Source organism: Lepus europaeus, chromosome 15 (genome assembly GCF_033115175.1).
Source record: "Lepus europaeus isolate LE1 chromosome 15, mLepTim1.pri, whole genome shotgun sequence".
NCBI lineage: Eukaryota > Metazoa > Chordata > Mammalia > Lagomorpha > Leporidae > Lepus > Lepus europaeus.
The window spans coordinates 5,055,706-5,072,386 of NC_084841.1; the positions used below are offsets into that span (position 1 = coordinate 5,055,706).

At 49.0% G+C, this 16,681-nt stretch overlaps 1 protein-coding gene across 1 annotated transcript in view; it reads left to right on the top strand.

Moving 5' to 3' along the window:
- Positions 1-16,681, top strand: part of ADCY2 (adenylate cyclase 2) — a 398,563-nt gene that overhangs the window by 347,451 nt on the left and 34,431 nt on the right. Inside the window, exons 16-18 of the mRNA XM_062211805.1 lie at positions 264-401; positions 7,649-7,768; positions 14,129-14,298. Coding sequence (XP_062067789.1) covers positions 264-401; positions 7,649-7,768; positions 14,129-14,298 — 428 coding nt within the window. The remainder of the gene's footprint in view (positions 1-263; positions 402-7,648; positions 7,769-14,128; positions 14,299-16,681) is intronic.

Below are 16,681 nucleotides of genomic sequence, written 5' to 3' on the forward strand. Positions count from 1 at the left end.
CATAACTTCGGGTCTATCTTGAAAGACGTATGCGCGCATCATACCTTTGTCATGGGATGTTAATGTATTCTTCATTCACAGCAATGATACCACCGGAATTTTCATAAGGTTTGTGTCTCAGAATGAGCCACTGGGGAGGACAGATTCTGCTTGCTTCAGCCATGAATCACATTGGTGCTTGTTGTGGTTTCAAACGTTGTCATTAAGGACTTGAGAGGATACGTACAATAACGATGCCTTTGCTTTCCGTTCTGTCCCCCCAGCAATGCAGCAAAAAAGCCTCCGCGTCTCTCCTGTGGCTTTTGAAGTCCTCAGGCATCATCGCCAACCGCCCCTGGCCGCGCATCTCCCTCACGGTCATCACCACGGCCATCATCTTAACCATGGCTGTGTTCAACATGGTAAGCCCAAGGGTGAAGCAGGGACTTGGGCCAAGCTGGGCTTTCTTCCCTTCTGGGCCCACCCTGGAGGAATTGGGAAATTTGTCTGTGGCTCCTCTCAACACCAGTGGCTGCCTGTTGTGTTCAGCATCTGTCAGCGGCAGCAGCGGTCTCATAAGGAAAAGAATGCTTTCATGGAAGTTGCCTTGAGAGAGAAGGTGGCTCCTTGGGTGGTTTCTCACTTCCTGGCTCCTGGTGTCCCCTCACCAAGGTCCTGGCTTGTCTGCAGAGTAACCATGAGAGGAATCAGAGCCATCAAACCAGGGAGAGTGCCCAAGGGAGGGTCCTGCCCTTAGTGTCAAAGCCAGATCCCACCTTTGCCAGCTGCGAGATTCCTTAAGCTTTCGCAGGCTCCATTCCCACTTCTCAACATTGAAAACCAAGACGTACCTTCCCAGGTGGCTCTAAGGATTAAGTGAGCCAGTGTCCCCCAGCACAGTGCTGGACGTTTTGCAAAGAATGAACTCACGGCTACTCTTGCTGCATCAGTGTCATTGTTACCAGTATCAACCAGACAGACACTTAGGTCATCGGTACACTTGAGACGCATCTTTCTTATCACCCTCACGTCATCACTGCCACCCAGACGATGCTGTGCCAGTGTTAGGAATCCAGGATTTTATGAGGTTTAACCTTTGTCCCCAGAAACAGGAAATCAGGCCGCAGGGACAAGCCACATGTAATTCAATAAGGAAGTAGTTTTCATAAGTTAGCAGGCACTCGCTCAGCGTAAGAGATAGAATTATTGAGTTTACATCTGTGCCAGGTGCATTGCTAGATGCTCAGACCCCAACGGCAGTCTCTGCCATCCAAGAGTTTGGTGGAATATAGCAACAGCTGGCAAGTCCTTACAAAGTCCTCTGACAACAGGCAAGAGGCAGCCATAGAAGCGTGTGAGAGCTGCAAGGTTGGAGAGATGCCCTGCTGGACTGACGGGGAAGAGGGGGGAGCCCACCAGGTGGAGCCTTGGGAATTGATGGGCATGAGAAGGGGGATGGGAGATGAGGGCTGTGCCTTCTAGGTCTCGGATGTTACTGGACCCTGACATTGTCTTTGCTGCTCAGGGCTTAATCCACAGTGAGGAGCAGCTGGGGAATGGTTGTAACGTCTGGGCAACAAACAGTTTCTTAGAGAACCGCCAGCATCCAAGGGACTTGTGTGGGTCAACCTGAGGTGTGTGCTCATAAGGAACCAGGCTGACCCATCAGGCACTCTCTGTGAAGGGTCCAGAATCCTCATCAGAGGGCGGCAGCCACAGGGTAGGGAGCAGGAGATGGGGGACTCATGACAGGAGAGAGCCTTGTGCTTGTCTCAGAGAATCCTTGTGCAAATGCACTAGCTTGTGCTGCACGGGCAGCGTTCCAGGCACTGCAGGGCTGTGATGACGTCACTGGGAAGAACGATGGACAGAGAGGCAGACAAGGGGCAGTGGCCAGGGTCTGCAGGAACCCGAGTGTGCTTCCTCATGGGTTCCTCGTGCTCAGCATTGTAACCTGCATTTTCTGCATCAATCGTGGTGGTGAGGAGTCAGCCCCGCACAGTGCTGACGTGCAGGCGTGGGCTGGTGCAGGGAAGCTGCGGGAGATGGCAGGATCAGAAGTCGGTGCACCCTGAAGCCGCCCAGCAGAGCTCACACAGGGACAACAGGGTGATTGGCTGGAGCGCTGACCTCTTCTCGCAACCACAAGGGGGCGCATGTTCAGTCCCCGTAAGGAGGGGCTGATGGCCAGAATGCTGCTCCCTGGAGAATGTGTCCACTTGTGTGTGCACTGGAGGAAGTCAGTAAACCTCTGACATTTGCTCTTCATTGGCCAAGAGCAGCACATTTGATTCATGGGAAGAAAACATGTGATAGGACATCCACTTACTTAAGAACAAGGTCTTTTTTTTTTTTCTTGTAAACATTTTGGTGTAGAATATGCTGTTTTGATATACATAGTGAGATGATTACTGCACCTACAGATCTGTAGTAAGTAACGTTCCACAGGCGTCTCGTGTGTGCGGTAGGGCACCTGGAGTCCCCACTCTGAGCATATCGTCAGGGCACAATGCAGTATTAACTGCAGAGCGGCCGCTCATTAGCGATCTAGACCTATTCATCCGCACACGTCAGCTCTGAACCCCTGACCTCCCTCTCTCCACTGCCCTGCCTCTGAACCCAAGGCAGTCACCGCCCCACACTAGTTCCATGCCTTCAGCTGTTTTTAGCTTCCACATGGAAGTGAGATCGTGCAGTATTTGTCTGTCTGAACCTTTTTCATTTCACTCTGCATGTCTTCCAGATTGATAGATGTTATTGCAAATCCTGTTTGTTGCAATTCCTGTTGCTGCATAGGATTTCCTACTTTTAAGGCTGAATAATATTCCCTTGTAGGAATAGGCTACATTTTCTTTATCAAGTCATCTACAGCAGACATTTAGCTTGTGTCCATATCTCGGCTACTGTGAGTGATGCTGCAGTGAACATGGGAGTGCAGCTATGTCTTCAAGTAGGTCTTCTTTTAACAAAAGAAGGTGTATTTATTTATTTGAAAGAATTAGAAAGAGAAGGAGGGAGAGATAGGGAGAGAGAAAGAAAGAGAGAGATTGTGCATCTGCTGGTTCACACCCCAGATGTCCACAATAGCCAGGGCTGGGCCAGGCTGAAGCCAGGAGCCAGGAGCTCCATCTGAGTCTCCCATGTGGGTGCAGGGGCCAAGCACTCGGGGTATCTTCCCCTGTTTTTCCCAGGTGCGTCAGCAGGGAGCAGCCAGTACTCAAACTGGTGCCATAGGCCAGCACTGCAGATGGCAGCTTAACCTGCAGCACCAAGCACTGGCCCCAGCAAGGTGTTTTTGTCTTTATTTTTCGCATGCTCTAGGATACTAAGCATTGATTATATATCAACAGTACTTCTTTATCTACAAGGAATAGCCATTGGTTAGTTTTTAAATGAGAACAAATAGATTATGAGTGAATGAACAGGTAAGCATGAAACCTTTTTTAAAAAAAGAAGCCATTTGTTTTGTAAATTCAGTTGTACCTTATAAAACTAGAATTTATTTTGCTTAATTTTTTAAAAAATTCATCTGTTTGTATTTATTTGAAAGTTAGAATGGGGAGTGGAGAAGAGGGAGATCAATCTTCCATCTGCTGATTCACTCCCCAAATGCCTGCAAAAGCTAGGACTGGGCTAGGCTGATCCAGGAACCCAGAGCTCCATTAGGGTCCCCTACATGGGTGACAGGGACCCAAGTGTTTGGACCAGCACCTGCTTCTTCCCAGGTACGTAAGCAGGAAGCTGAATTAGAAGAGACAGGACATGATCTGAGGCACATGGATGTAAGTAAGATGTGGGTGCCCCAAGTGGTGGCTTAACCCACTGCACCACAACATTGCCCCATCACCTAAGTTTTTACAGATAAAAGGGAAACAAATCTTATTTGGAAACCAATTTTATTTCCTGTAGGATAATGACCAGTGGCTGAAAGGCAGGTCAGTGGCTGTGTGTACGTGTGAGCAGTTAGCAGTAAGTTCTCCACCATAGCTACGATCGTTTAGAGAGACGAAAGCCATCTTCAGTGCCAGGAATACATCCCCAGCATGGTTTTCCTTCTCCATGAAGAAAGGAGCTCACTGCTGAGGCAGGCAGGGCCATCGACGGAGGACGCACGCCAAGTATGGTCGATGATCCCGGGAGAGAAATGAAGCCAGGCTCTCGGCTTCCTCACACAGCAGCAGAGGCCATGGGACAAGGAGTGAGCTCACTGGCTTCCCTGTCCATCGGTGCAGAGGGAAGGGAAATGCAAACTGCTCCAGCGGTTCCTTCCTCCACTGCTGCACCCAAAACACTTTGATTGGTACCTGGTGCTGTGCCGTTAGTGGTTCTTTTCCACGCGGGGTCTCTTCCCATATTATGTCAAAGAAAAACCATAAAGCAGTATGGAAGCTGACATTAGGTACAGAAAGGAGGCAGTTTTACCTCTTGTAATTTATTATTAATCAGAGACGAGGAAGGACCTGTCCCTCGGGCTCTGCCTCTAATCACATCCGAGGACTTCCAGGGAAGCTCCTCTGAGTGCTGTGTCCTGGCTCATGCTGCACCAGCTGCTGCTGCCGCCACGCTCAGCCCCTGAAGCCAGGCAGCCCCAGCAGGTGCCTCCAGGACAGGGGCTGCCCCCGCACGCTCACAGCCAGGGATGTAGACAACTCCGGCTGGGGGTGCAGGCACAAGATCCTCCCTGCATGTGGGCCAGTGGCCCCGGGACCGTTCTCCCTTTCTCCTGAGCCCTGCTTCCGATTGTCCTTGCTGGGGAGACTTCTGCTGAAGGCGGGATAGAGGTTTAAATTTTCCCCTGCATTTCCTTGGGGTCCACGTTTTGCAGATTGAGTAGTTCTCTCCAGTCCTATGTCTGCTGCTTCTCAGGGTTACCCAGTGAGGCTAATCCATGCGCGGCACGCACGTGTCAGCAAGAACAGCAGCTCTTGTGAGTGTGTGGGGTAGAGGTGGGGAGGGGTCCATGCCTGCAGGTACTTTGCTAAGCCATTGGAGAGAAAATTTTCTGCTGGAAAACTTTTTAAAGTGCAACCCCTAACCCCATTCAGCTCCACAGGGACAGCTCCTGCAATTCTCAGGTTTTCTTTTAGGAACAGACAAAGCTGCTTTCGTTTGTCATTCTGTTTTTAATTTCTTTTATTGTTAGCAGCATGCCTAGCATGAAGCACATCATTTGCCCATTTTTGAAGTACAGTTCAGTGGCGTTCAGTAGGTTTGCAACGTTGTGCAACTGTCCCCACACAGAAACTTGGGGCCCATTCAATGTTCACCCTGGTCCCTCCGTCCCCCAGCACCTGTCACTGTCCTTGCACTTTCTGTCCCTGTGAATTTGCCTCTTCTAGGCACCGGCTGCGAGTGGATCACAGTGTAGCTGGCCTTTGCGTCTGTCTGCTTCACAGAGCATTTTGCCCCCAGGGGCCGCATGCCACAGTTCCTCCTCCAGGGAAGACTGTTTCCCCTGTGTTTTCCCAGCTTGTGGCAGGCAGAACCTTGTTAGCAGCCTCTGGGGCAGCACCAGCCAAGACTCCATTTCCATCAAGGACAGTCATGTATTAGGGATAATGGGAGGCGGCTTGTGGTGGCCGGTGACCTCCTTCTGCCCTTGACCATGAAGACAGCCAGTCCATGCTGAGAGAGAGAGAGAGAGAGAGATCTTTCATACACTGGTTCATTCCCCAAATGGCCACAATGGCTGGGTCTGGGCCAATCTGTAGCCAGGAGCTTCTTCTGGGTCTCACACATAGGTACAGGGGCCCATATAGTTGGGCCATCTTCTACTGCTTTCCTAGGCACATTAGCAGGGAGCTGGATTAGAAGTGGAACAGCCAGGACTCAAACCAGGGCCCACATGGGATGCCTGCACTGCAGACAGCAGCTTACCACATTGCCAACCCAGACACGGTCTTCATAAGGCATAGCTCCATTGGTTGTACAGTGAGAATTTCACACTTCATTTTATATATCTAGTTTTCCATCCATATGGTGATGGTATCAAGAAGTTTTTGTTGGCTGGCGCCACGGCTCACTAGGCTAATCCTCTGCCTGTGGCGCTGGTACTCCGGGTTCTAGCCCGGTTGGGGTGCCAGTTCGTTCCTGGTTGCTCCTCTTCCAGTCCATCTCTCTGCTGTGGCCCGGGAGGGCAGTGGAGGATGGCCCAAGTGCTTGGGCCCTGCACCCACATGGAAGACCAGGAGGAAGCACCTAGCTCCTGGCTTCAGATTGGCACAGCGCACCAGCCATAGCGGCCATTTCGGGGGTGAACCAACAGAAGGAAGACCTTTCTCTCTGTCTAACTCTGCCTGTCAAAAAAAAAAAAGTTCGTTAATTATTTTAAGGTCCTGGGTGTTTAAAACTTAATTAGATGATAGCCTACCAAGCTAAACATTCTCCTTTTATTTGTCATTTCTTGATTCTTTAATATTTAAATCAATTTAATTTGGGATCTATCAATTCTAAATGTGTTACATTTTGGAGCCCAGTGTTTGCCAAGTGATAAATCACTCCCTTTTCCTCCCCTGATACTATATCGTTTTCAAGGGATTAGGGGGTAGCACTTGGCTTGCAGTGGAAGTGCCTCTGGAGACAGCTGCCTCCCAGATTGGAGTGCCTCATTCACGTCCGGGCTCAGCTGCATAGCTGCCCCTCCCGCTTCCTGCCCAGGGTGCATCCTGGGAGGCAGCAGGTGATGAGGGACTAAATAAAGTCTTCCTACCACCCTGAGTAAGTGTAGATGTCTGACACACACTACGCCATCAGAAGACATAAATCAATAGACACCAACAGAAGTAGCCAGAGTACGCAGAAACAGCCCAGCTGCCATGGCCGGGGTGGATGCCCCTAAGCACAGGGGTCCTGCCCCACCCATATCACAATTCTCTGGTTTGTCTTTCCAGAACATTCCTCTGGCGAGGACCACAGAACTCAGGACTCATCCGTGGCCAGTGCAATGGCTTCTGCTGCGGCTTCCTTGGGGTTGAGGGGGCAGGGCAGGGGAGAGATTAAGGACATTGCTACCATTGTGCTAACAGGGCACCCGTTCATTCTGAACGCTAAGCATCAGGTACCATTAGCTAAGAGCTCATTCCCTTCTTGAGTCCTGAGAAAGAACATCCTCTCGAGTTTGCAAGCCTCGTTGTTTGTCAAGTGCTCACAAATGGTAAAAGCAGAATGTTGATTCCAGTGGTTACATTTTGCCCATAAAACTGATTCCCCTTCCTGAAACTGAACACACGTGGAACCTTGACTCCTGCAGTGTTGGAACCGAGAGGCCAAGGATGCTGTGAAGTCTTTCCGGAGGCCCTGATTTCATGATGGAGACTTGGATGTGTGTCCACCAGGAGATGTCCACTCACCGAGCCCTCCACCCTGTGCACGGTGCTTTGTTAACATTTGATAGAAGTGCCTCCATTTTTTAAAAAAATATTAAACATTCTCTATGGAATTCTCTATGAATTGTGTAACACAATGCTTACCTGCTCATTGAATAGAAATTTCCAAAGCTTCAACTAGGAAAAGATGAAAGCCATGAGCATGTGAAGTATAGACACCCTGGTTTGTCCATATAAACAATTCTGCTTCTTGGGCACAGGGGGACACGGTTGTTAACAAGCGTGGCACCCATCCAGTTGTTTTAACCTAATACGCACTAATTATCAAAAACTTCTCGTTGCAGTTCTTCCTGAGTGACTCAGAGGAAGCAGTCCTTCCAACTGCCAATGCTTCAAACACGAGTTTCCCTGCCTCGAGCAACCAGGCAGCGATTCTGCGCGCACAAAGTTTATTTTTCCTCCCGGTAAGAATGCGGCACCTGTCCCCACACCTGTGGTTGGGCCTCGGCCGTCTGCCTGGGTAAGGCCAGGCCACCACGTTCAGCTCTCTCGTGGGCTTCCCGTTCCTTCCAGTCTCAGACCCTCAGTAGGTCCTGAGTGTACAGACGCCGGGGCCTGGCTAACCCAGCTTCTGCCAAGTGACAGTGTCGCTGGATGTGTTCACTAAGGGTACTTTATCCTCTGATCTGCTACAGAGTTTCATGTGGCATTTAATGATATGTCTCCAGATTTCTGGGTTCGTTGCCTATAGGTTTTGCTAACTATTCCAGTGGATTCAGGTTACTTGTGCCCTAAAATCTGTGATCATAGTGTTTGTGTCTGTTTCTCCCTCTCCTTTGGCTACAGATGCTACCTAGTGATTCTCTCCTCAAATAATCCTCCCTGACTCACTTTAATCATTGTCACAAAGGACCTGGTTGGAAATTTCAGAACTTACTGACACATCAGAATTTAAATGAAAAGAGTTAAAATTGCTTCTTGCTTAACTTCTTTCTTCCATGAAATTGTTTATGCAAAAAAAAAAAAAATGGGTTTTGATCATCTCCTTTTTCTTTCCCGAATCGTCATCTAAAACTTGCATAGTGTGTTCCTATCTAGTTGCCATCACAAATACTCAGCTCTGAGGATGCGAAGGGAACTATTTGAGGGATAAAACTGGCAAATCAAGGTGTACACTTTCAAAATGCCCTTCTCATTTTAACTCCAGTAGCGATGGCAGCAAACTCCATTTCCTTCCTATTCTTCTTGCACTGCCTCACTCCCCTGCTGTTTTGCTTCGGTCCTGTTTCCCTCCTCAGTGTTTTAATTCTTTGAGAAGATCCCTGTTCTGAGTATAGATAGTGCTTGCCACTGGTGTTTTTTGAAGAAGTTTTCTGAGGCCATGACTGGTTCAGGGGCACAATGACCCAGTCCACTACACTGTCCCCAGAGGCTTGAGGAGAAAGGTGGCATAAGTTGCATCCCTTGTCCAAGGGCCCCAGGCCTCCAAATTAGACATCACCGTCAGCCCCAGTGAGAATGAGGCATCGCATCTTCTATTTCAGTTCTGTGAAAAGTGGAAGACGGGATTCACACTGAAGGTTCATTGGCTGCGGGCAGTTGGGAGTTCTTTTCCGGGCAGGAAGATTTACATTCCCTGGCTGCCTGCTCTCCCTGCTTCAGTCAATGGCCTTAGTGTCCACGTGTCTCAGAGGCCCTCAGAGAGCAGGCTCACCCACCCACAGATCCCTCTCCAGCATTTCCACCGCACTTGAAGTTGAAAATTGTAAAGACACCTTTCGCTGCTGGCGAGCGGTGTTTTTTAAATCTCTCTCCGACTGTTGGGGCAGAAGAGCTCGCCACCTTGGCCTCTCGGTGGGCATCAGCTGATCACCATGACTCCGTGTAGGCAGCAAGCCAGTGCAATATCTTACTTGCAACTGAAGCGAATAATTAGAAATTAGTCGGGTCGCTAAGACTAGATGGGATGCAGGCAGGCTCTGCTGCAGCTCACGTAATCCACCCTGAGAGAGAGGATCCCGGCCAGCTCAGCCAAGGAGGCCGCCGGTCAGGTTCACTCATCCTGTCTGCACAGAAGCTCACACTTCCAGGTGGCCAGAGGAGCCAGAACCTCTTATCTTTCACCTAAGCCGATTAGAGGAACGTTAATGCTGTTATGTGAGGTGCACACCAGCCTCGATTTTCCCAAACCCTGGGTTACGCGAGTCTGGGCTTGGCCATCCAGAGGGGAAGGTGTCCCAGCCATGGCTGGTGGTGATGCTAAGGCATAGAACTCTTAGTGAGAATTGTAGTAGGCATCAAAAAAGCATAAAAATGGGTGTATGTTTACCCTGCAATACTAATTTTGGAAATTAATTTGAAGAGTGGAAACATTTATCTTGTGGGGTTTTTATAAATGTGTTTATATGTGAATGTGACATCAATAAAGAAAAGAGGAAAAGAAAGGAAACAACCTAAAAGTGGGAAAAGGCAAATTTTTAAAATTAATTATTCTAACCACATAATAAAATTATGCCCACATTATGAAAGACGTAAAACGAGTTAATGACATATAAGTGAATGTATATTCATGGCAAATCATCAATTGCAAAGTATTGTCTAAAACATTCCAAACAGTATGATTTCAGTTTCCTAAATAAATAATAGCAATATTAAAAAAAAAAAAAAAACCTCTCCTTCTAAAATGTTTGGATAGAGCAATTCACCGTGTCTGGTGTCACCACAGGTAGCAGAGAGAGACGGAGCAGTGTCATTGTGCCTCAGGTTAGCCACGCCTTGGGATGCCTGTGTCCCACATCAGAATGCCCATTCAAGTCCCAGCTGCTCCACTTCTGATCCAGCTTCCTGCCAATGTATCCTGCCCGTGATGGGTTTCCCATGTGGGAGACCTGGATAAAGTCTCAGGCTCCTGGCTTCAGCCTGGCCCAGCCCTGGGTGTTGCAGGCATTTGGGAGTGAACAGACGGATGAAAGATCTCTGCTCATTCATATTCTTGCTTCTCTCCCTCTCCCTTCCCTTCCTTTTTCCTCTTCCCTTCTCCCCTGCCCTCCTCTCTTCCCTTCTTCCCTCTCCTCCTCTCTCCCCTCTCCCTCTCCCTCTCCTCCTCCTCTCTCTCTTCTTGTACTTCTCCCCTTCCTTCTTCTCTCTCTCACCCTTTCAAATAGATGAAAAATAAACAGCTAAACAGCAAGAGAAAAATACTCATTTTCAAAGGCCAAACAAAATGAACCATAAAGGATCTTTGCCATGTAAGCTCTAGGTATCCCAGCAGACTCTGTACTCCTTACGTCATCTCGCCCAGAAAGCTACCCTCGGATGTAGGTATCATTAGAATCCCCGTCTCGCAAGTGAGGGAACTGAGGCCTAAAGAGACTGCAGTAGATCGCCCAGGACAACAGCAGCTGACACCTTGATGTGAAGCGCCAGGTTGATTTTGTCAGTTACCTCGAGGGTAGTAACCATGACTCATAACCATGCTACCAGTGAGGCGGCGCCAGAAGTCAGTTCCGTGGCCGCTGCTTGGACTCCAGACAGCGTGGCATTCTCCTTGGTGGCCGAGCAGCGTGCCAGGGACAGTGGCCTTGAGGAGTCCCACCCTGGGCGTCTCCCATCTTCCCCACCTCCTCTCCTGCACGTCCCTCTGTGGCTGTCTGCGGGTCCCCAGCTGGATCATCTGTGTACAGCCTCTAAGAATTCTAGGAAGGCTATTTAGTAGAAAATGCATTAGTACTTTCTATTATATAATCAATACCTATTTTATTCAGCAAATGTGGAAAACTGTTCAAAAGCCTAAAAATAAAGTTTAGAATGTGAAATCTTATAGGTAATGACATACATTTCAAACTAGGGGTGCTTTTGAGAAACTTTAAAGCCCTACCCTGTTCCTGTCTCCCTAGAAATGCACACATTGATGATGTGCATATTCACGTCAGCTTCCTTTCCTAGCTTCCCATTTGAGCATGGGGAACCAGCTGGTGACCTTCAGCACTACAGGGGTTTGCAAGCACCATCCTAGCACAGAACCTTTTTAAAAACCAAGGCCGCAAAGAGACCTGGTTGATCGTAGCAATAGCAGGTTGAGGCCAGCACTATGGCTCACTAGGCTAATCCTCTGCCTGCGTCACCAGTACCCCGGGTTCTAATCCCAGTTGGGGCGCCGGTTCGATCCCGGTTGCTCCTCTTCCAGTCCAGCTCTCTGCTGTGGTCCGGGAGTGCAGTGGAGAATGGCCCAAGTCCTTGGGCCCTGCACCTGCATGGGAGACCAGGAGGAAGCACCTGGCTCCTGGCTTCGGATCAGTGCAGCGCCAGCTGTAGCAGCCATTTGGGGGGTGAACCAACAGAAGGAAGACCTTTCTCTCTGTCTCTCTCTCTCACTGTCTGTAACCCTACCTGTCAAAAATAATAATAATAATAATAATAATAACAGGTTGATACAGCTTCCCAGCGGCTGGCGTGCTCTGCACCCTGAAGTGGGTGCCACCACTGTCTCTACTCTGCCTTCATGGTGCAGGTGAGCTCCTTTGGTGAACCTCATGGGGCAGGAGCCTTGTCACTGTGGGTTCCCACGGCGAGGCCCTGGCGCTAAGGAGCGGTTTTGCAATACTAGAGTCTACTGGCTTCAGGACTTCCAGGTTATAAATCAGTGCTTCTCAGTCCCCTCGTGGGAGGGCTCTGCTTCCTTCCTCACTTCCTTCCTCTCCTCCTCCTCCTCCTCCTCCTCCTCCTCCTCCTCCTTTCCCCTCCTTTCTTTCCTGTCTCTCCTGGACCGATGGCATGATGAATTGAACAATGTCATGATGAACTGCCAGAAAATGAACTGAAAAATGAAGGCCCGTGCAGTACAAACCCACATTTTGTTAGATTCAGCAGAAACAAGAGTGCTCCATCAAACTGCTATTGGCGTCCATCCGGATCCCCCAGGTGGCTGCAGAGCCCCATGGTCTCACAGCCGTGTTCTGGGCGAGCTGGAGCACGAACAGCCTTTCCTTGTCTGAGCCTCGACCTTCCAGCGGGGAGAGCCTTCTCTAAGGAGGCGGAGGCAGAGTTTGGGGGTTAGAGGGCCTGGCTTCAAAGCGCCTGCTGCCTCTCTTACCTTTCTGCTCGGACACTGCCCGTCCACCTGTGCACCGCTCCTGTGATTCTGTCATTTTACTACACGAGCCTGAGCGATCTCATCACGACCCCTGAGATCCACTTTCCTTCCCTGTCTTTTTCTCTGTGGCAGATGGGAGTGGTGGTCAGAATAGTGGGGACTGACCCCAGATGACTGGGGCCAAAGAAACTGCGCTTGCAACCCTAGTGACTCATAAGATGCATCCTGACCGGATGGGCAGCCCTCATGCTCCCATGCGAGGGAAAACCTTAACTTCCTGGAAAAGAACCCAATCATGCAGCCATTGGGTGGCCCCCTGGAAATCACCAGCCTGCCTTTGCAAGCCAGAGGGTTTCCTGGGAAAGGGGTGGTGGTAATCCCTGTGCGATGCTTTCGCGTACTCCACGGTGAGGAGAAAGCCTGTTGTATGATCACTGCAGCTCAGGTTTGCAATTTCTTTTTCTTCATCAAGGACGGGGCTGGTGAGCAAATATCAGGAGCCTTCCACACAGCTTAATGGAGATGACCTTAGCTGGGGGAAGTGCAAGGCACAGCTGGAATGATGGAAATACACAGTTCACTCGTGGCTCGTTGGATTATGATGAAACTGAAATTGAGGAGCCACAAATGGGGTTATTTTTTAAAGACAGAGTTTATCGCACATCAATCAGATCTCTCCTTTATTAAAAGCCTTAAACTTTATTGCCTGCTCTCTCTCTTCCAAGAATGCTAAGATGGTAACAAAGCCCCAGTTTTATGAGGAACCCCGTGATGCAGCCAGGACAAGCGGGCTCTGTGGGACTGGCAGCTGCGGCAGTTTAGGGAGTCCTTCCTGGCCCCTAGTTCAATTCCTGTCTCTGTTCTTCGCAATGATCTGCCAGGGTGCTGCTATTGCCATCATTTCACAGATGAACTCACCTGATATCGGCAAGTTAAGGAGCTACCCAGAACTAGCCATGCTAGTGCGTGGTGAAGCAAGATGGGAACCAGGGCTGCCCCAGGCCCATCTCACCCCGTCTGTGGTGGTAGGTAGTGAGAAAATGGTTAGCACAGTCTATGCGCCTACAGCCTCCTGGGCACTAAGACAGAAAGAGCCAGCCTGCTCATCACAGGTGGTTCTCCTAGTTTCTTCTGGAACCCATCCAGATTCCGGGGCATCCACGACTCACTCGGGTCACAGCTTTGCATCTGAATCCTCTGTTTTGAATGCACATCGTGGCACAATTCCTTTTCTTTGAGTAAAACATCTAAGTTTCCTTAGACTTCAGCAGAGTTCCCTGTGATGATTTATGTCTTCCCAATGAATTAAAGAACTGAAAAGCCAAAAACAGATTCTACATGCTGTGATTTTTAAAACTCCTATGAATACACAGGAGGTTAGACTGCTTTTATTTTCAGGAAGTAAATGACCTTAGCTTACAGTGATCTGTCCTTAGGACAGATTTGTAAAAATTTCTATTTCCAAAATGTGCTTGGCAATATTCTCGCTTGCTTTTATTCATGGGGCCATTCTGGGTCGGAGAACCGCAGACTGAGTCATTGTTCTTTGACTCCAGTGCGTACAAGCATTTACCACTGAAGCCAAGAGGAGAAACCGGCATCTAAGGAACCATGGTTTGCAGCCAAGTTTCACACTGACCAAGTGAGCCCGATCGTGGCCCACGGTGTTAGTTGCTCCAGCATTTTCCCAAAGAGATCCTAAGTCTTCGTCTGCCATGTTTCTCTGTCCCAGTACTTCATCTACTGCTGCATTCTGGGCTTGATCTCCTGTTCGGTTTTCCTGCGGATAAATTATGAGTTGAAAATGTTGATCATGATGGTGGCCTTGGTGGCCTACAACATCCTCCTGCTCCACACCCACGCCCACGTCCTGGACGACTACAGCCAGGTCTTGTTTGAGAGGTAAGCTGCTTCCTCTGCCTTCTGTCATCCTTCCGTGGGATGTTGATAAGGTGCGTGTTGAGTGAACGCAGATTAGCCGTGGCCACTGATAATCCTCGTGATAGTTTCTTTGGAGTGATGGTTCAGAATGATGATAATGCTTGTTTTTCATTATAGATCACTTAGATTGTACATGTCATCAAATACGCTCAGAAGACGTGAAGTGGTTTAGAGAGGGGATCTGTGTTACAATCTATTCCGTATTGATAAACGTGATCTAAGGCTCTCCAACCCAGCACTGTTGACATGGATGGAGTAATTGTTGTGTTGCTGTCCTGTTCGGTGCAGGGTATTTGGTGACATCCCTGGTCTCCCCCCACAGTCCCCTACCCCAGCTCACAACAATCAAGGATGTCCTCAGAAATGAGCCAGTGTTCCTAGGAGGGGAAAACAGCCCTCTGTTCAGAACAAATATGCTGGAAAAATAAGGATATATGCTCACAATTACAACACTAACATTCTTACTAGAAATTTCCCAAGATACTGCTGTGGGGATGGGGAACCATCAGCCCTGGAGTCCCAAGACAAGGTAGGATTGTGTTAACCCTCCTACCCCGGGACTGGACGCAGCAGGAGCTGTCCTCTCAGCTCCCCTCTCTCAGGTCAGCGAAAGCTTTCCTGTTACCGCACTGCTTCCACATGCTTGTAATAAATATTTTAGTCCTTGTTTGGAAAAAAAAAAAAAAAAAAAAAAAAACACTGCTTTAATCATTATGGTGTTCTCCATTTTCATCTCAATAGCGAAACAACACTTTATGTCAAGTATTAGGTTCGCATCTGGGCCCACCAGGCTTCAAAGTATTTTCTTTGAGTCCTTGGCATTCTTCTCCATATTATTTCTGTAGTTCTCTCTGCAAAAAATACCAGCTCTCAACATGTCCAAACTTGTGTTGCTCCAGAGAGGGTGGCTATGTTGGCAGCACATGGCCGCTTAGTTCTTGGTGCAGGGAACAGGAGCCACCTGGCTGTGGAAATGCCTACCAACAAGAGCACTCCCAGAAACACAGCCGCAGTGCATTCTCCTCACCTAATTGAATTCCCATCGTCCTCCGCACTGTGAAGCCCTGATCATCTGAAATGAGGCTTAGGGCAGCCAAGTTGCAAATGTACGTAACAGCATTCTCGAAATTTTATGATTCCCTCGCCAAGATAAGAATGAAATCAGGAGTTGATTTTCCAAAAAATTCTCAAAATCATCAACCAAGCACGCTTTCAAGTCTCTCTGCTGTATCCTGAGAGGCTGTCCCGCAATCCTAACTAAAGGCAGCATTTCTGATTTCCACACGCAGCCAAGGATGCCACTGAATTTCCTTTGATTCAATTCAAAGCGCCTGAATATGGAACACAGCCAAAGCCAAAGCAGAAATCAGATCAGCGAGTTTCTGATGGTAAAGAATTACTGCTGGGACCCACGTGAGGCCCTGAGAGCCATGCAGTCTCTGAGTAGACCTGCGGTGAGAGCGGTGATGGACTTGAGCAAAGGTGTTTCTAAGATTCTGAGACCCTTTGTTTTATTCAGAGGCTTGTGTGTCTGCACGCTGGGTTTGTCATTATGATGGCCTGGAAGCCAGGAGGGATGACTTGAGAAGCCTCAGTGACTTGCCTGGACTTCTAACACTAAAGATGCATCCAGGGGCCAGCGCTATGGCTTAGTAGGTTAGGCCTCCTCCTGTGGTGCCAGCATCCCATATGGGTGCCATTTTGAGTCCCAGCTGTTCCACTTCCAATCCAGCTCTCTGCTAGTAGCCTGGGAAAGAAATGGAAGATGACCAAACGGTTTGGGCCCCTGTATCTCATGGGAGACCTGGACGAGGCTCCTGGCTCCTGACTTCAGATCAGCACAGCTCTGGCTGTTACATCCATTTGGGGAGTGAACCAGTAGATGAAAGCTCGCTCTCTCTCTCTCTCTCTCTCTCTCTCTGAAACTCTGCCTCTCAAATAAATAATCTTAAAAAGTAAAAAAGCCTCCACTCCAGGGAGGTGTGCCTGTCTCCCAGTTCACTTGGTTGGAAGTTTCTGGCACTTCCTGAGCCAGTCTCCATGGAAACTGGCATGACACGGCCACTCCCACTCCTCCACTGAGGTATGAACATTGCTCACAGGGTAGCATCACACCTTACTTTGAGTGTGCCGTGAAAAACCCATTAGAACGGAGGCCAGCAGCACCCCAGTACTTGATGCTATCTGCTGTGAAGTGAAATTTGGCAAAGTGCCTTCCCTCCCGGGAATTTCTGGTGTATGGAGAGGCTGGAACCCAGTTGCTTCTAGGTTCTCAGGCTCTTAAACCAGTCCTCGTATTTTCTTCACACACGATGTCCTGTTGGGTTGAGCAATAACTGTTCTG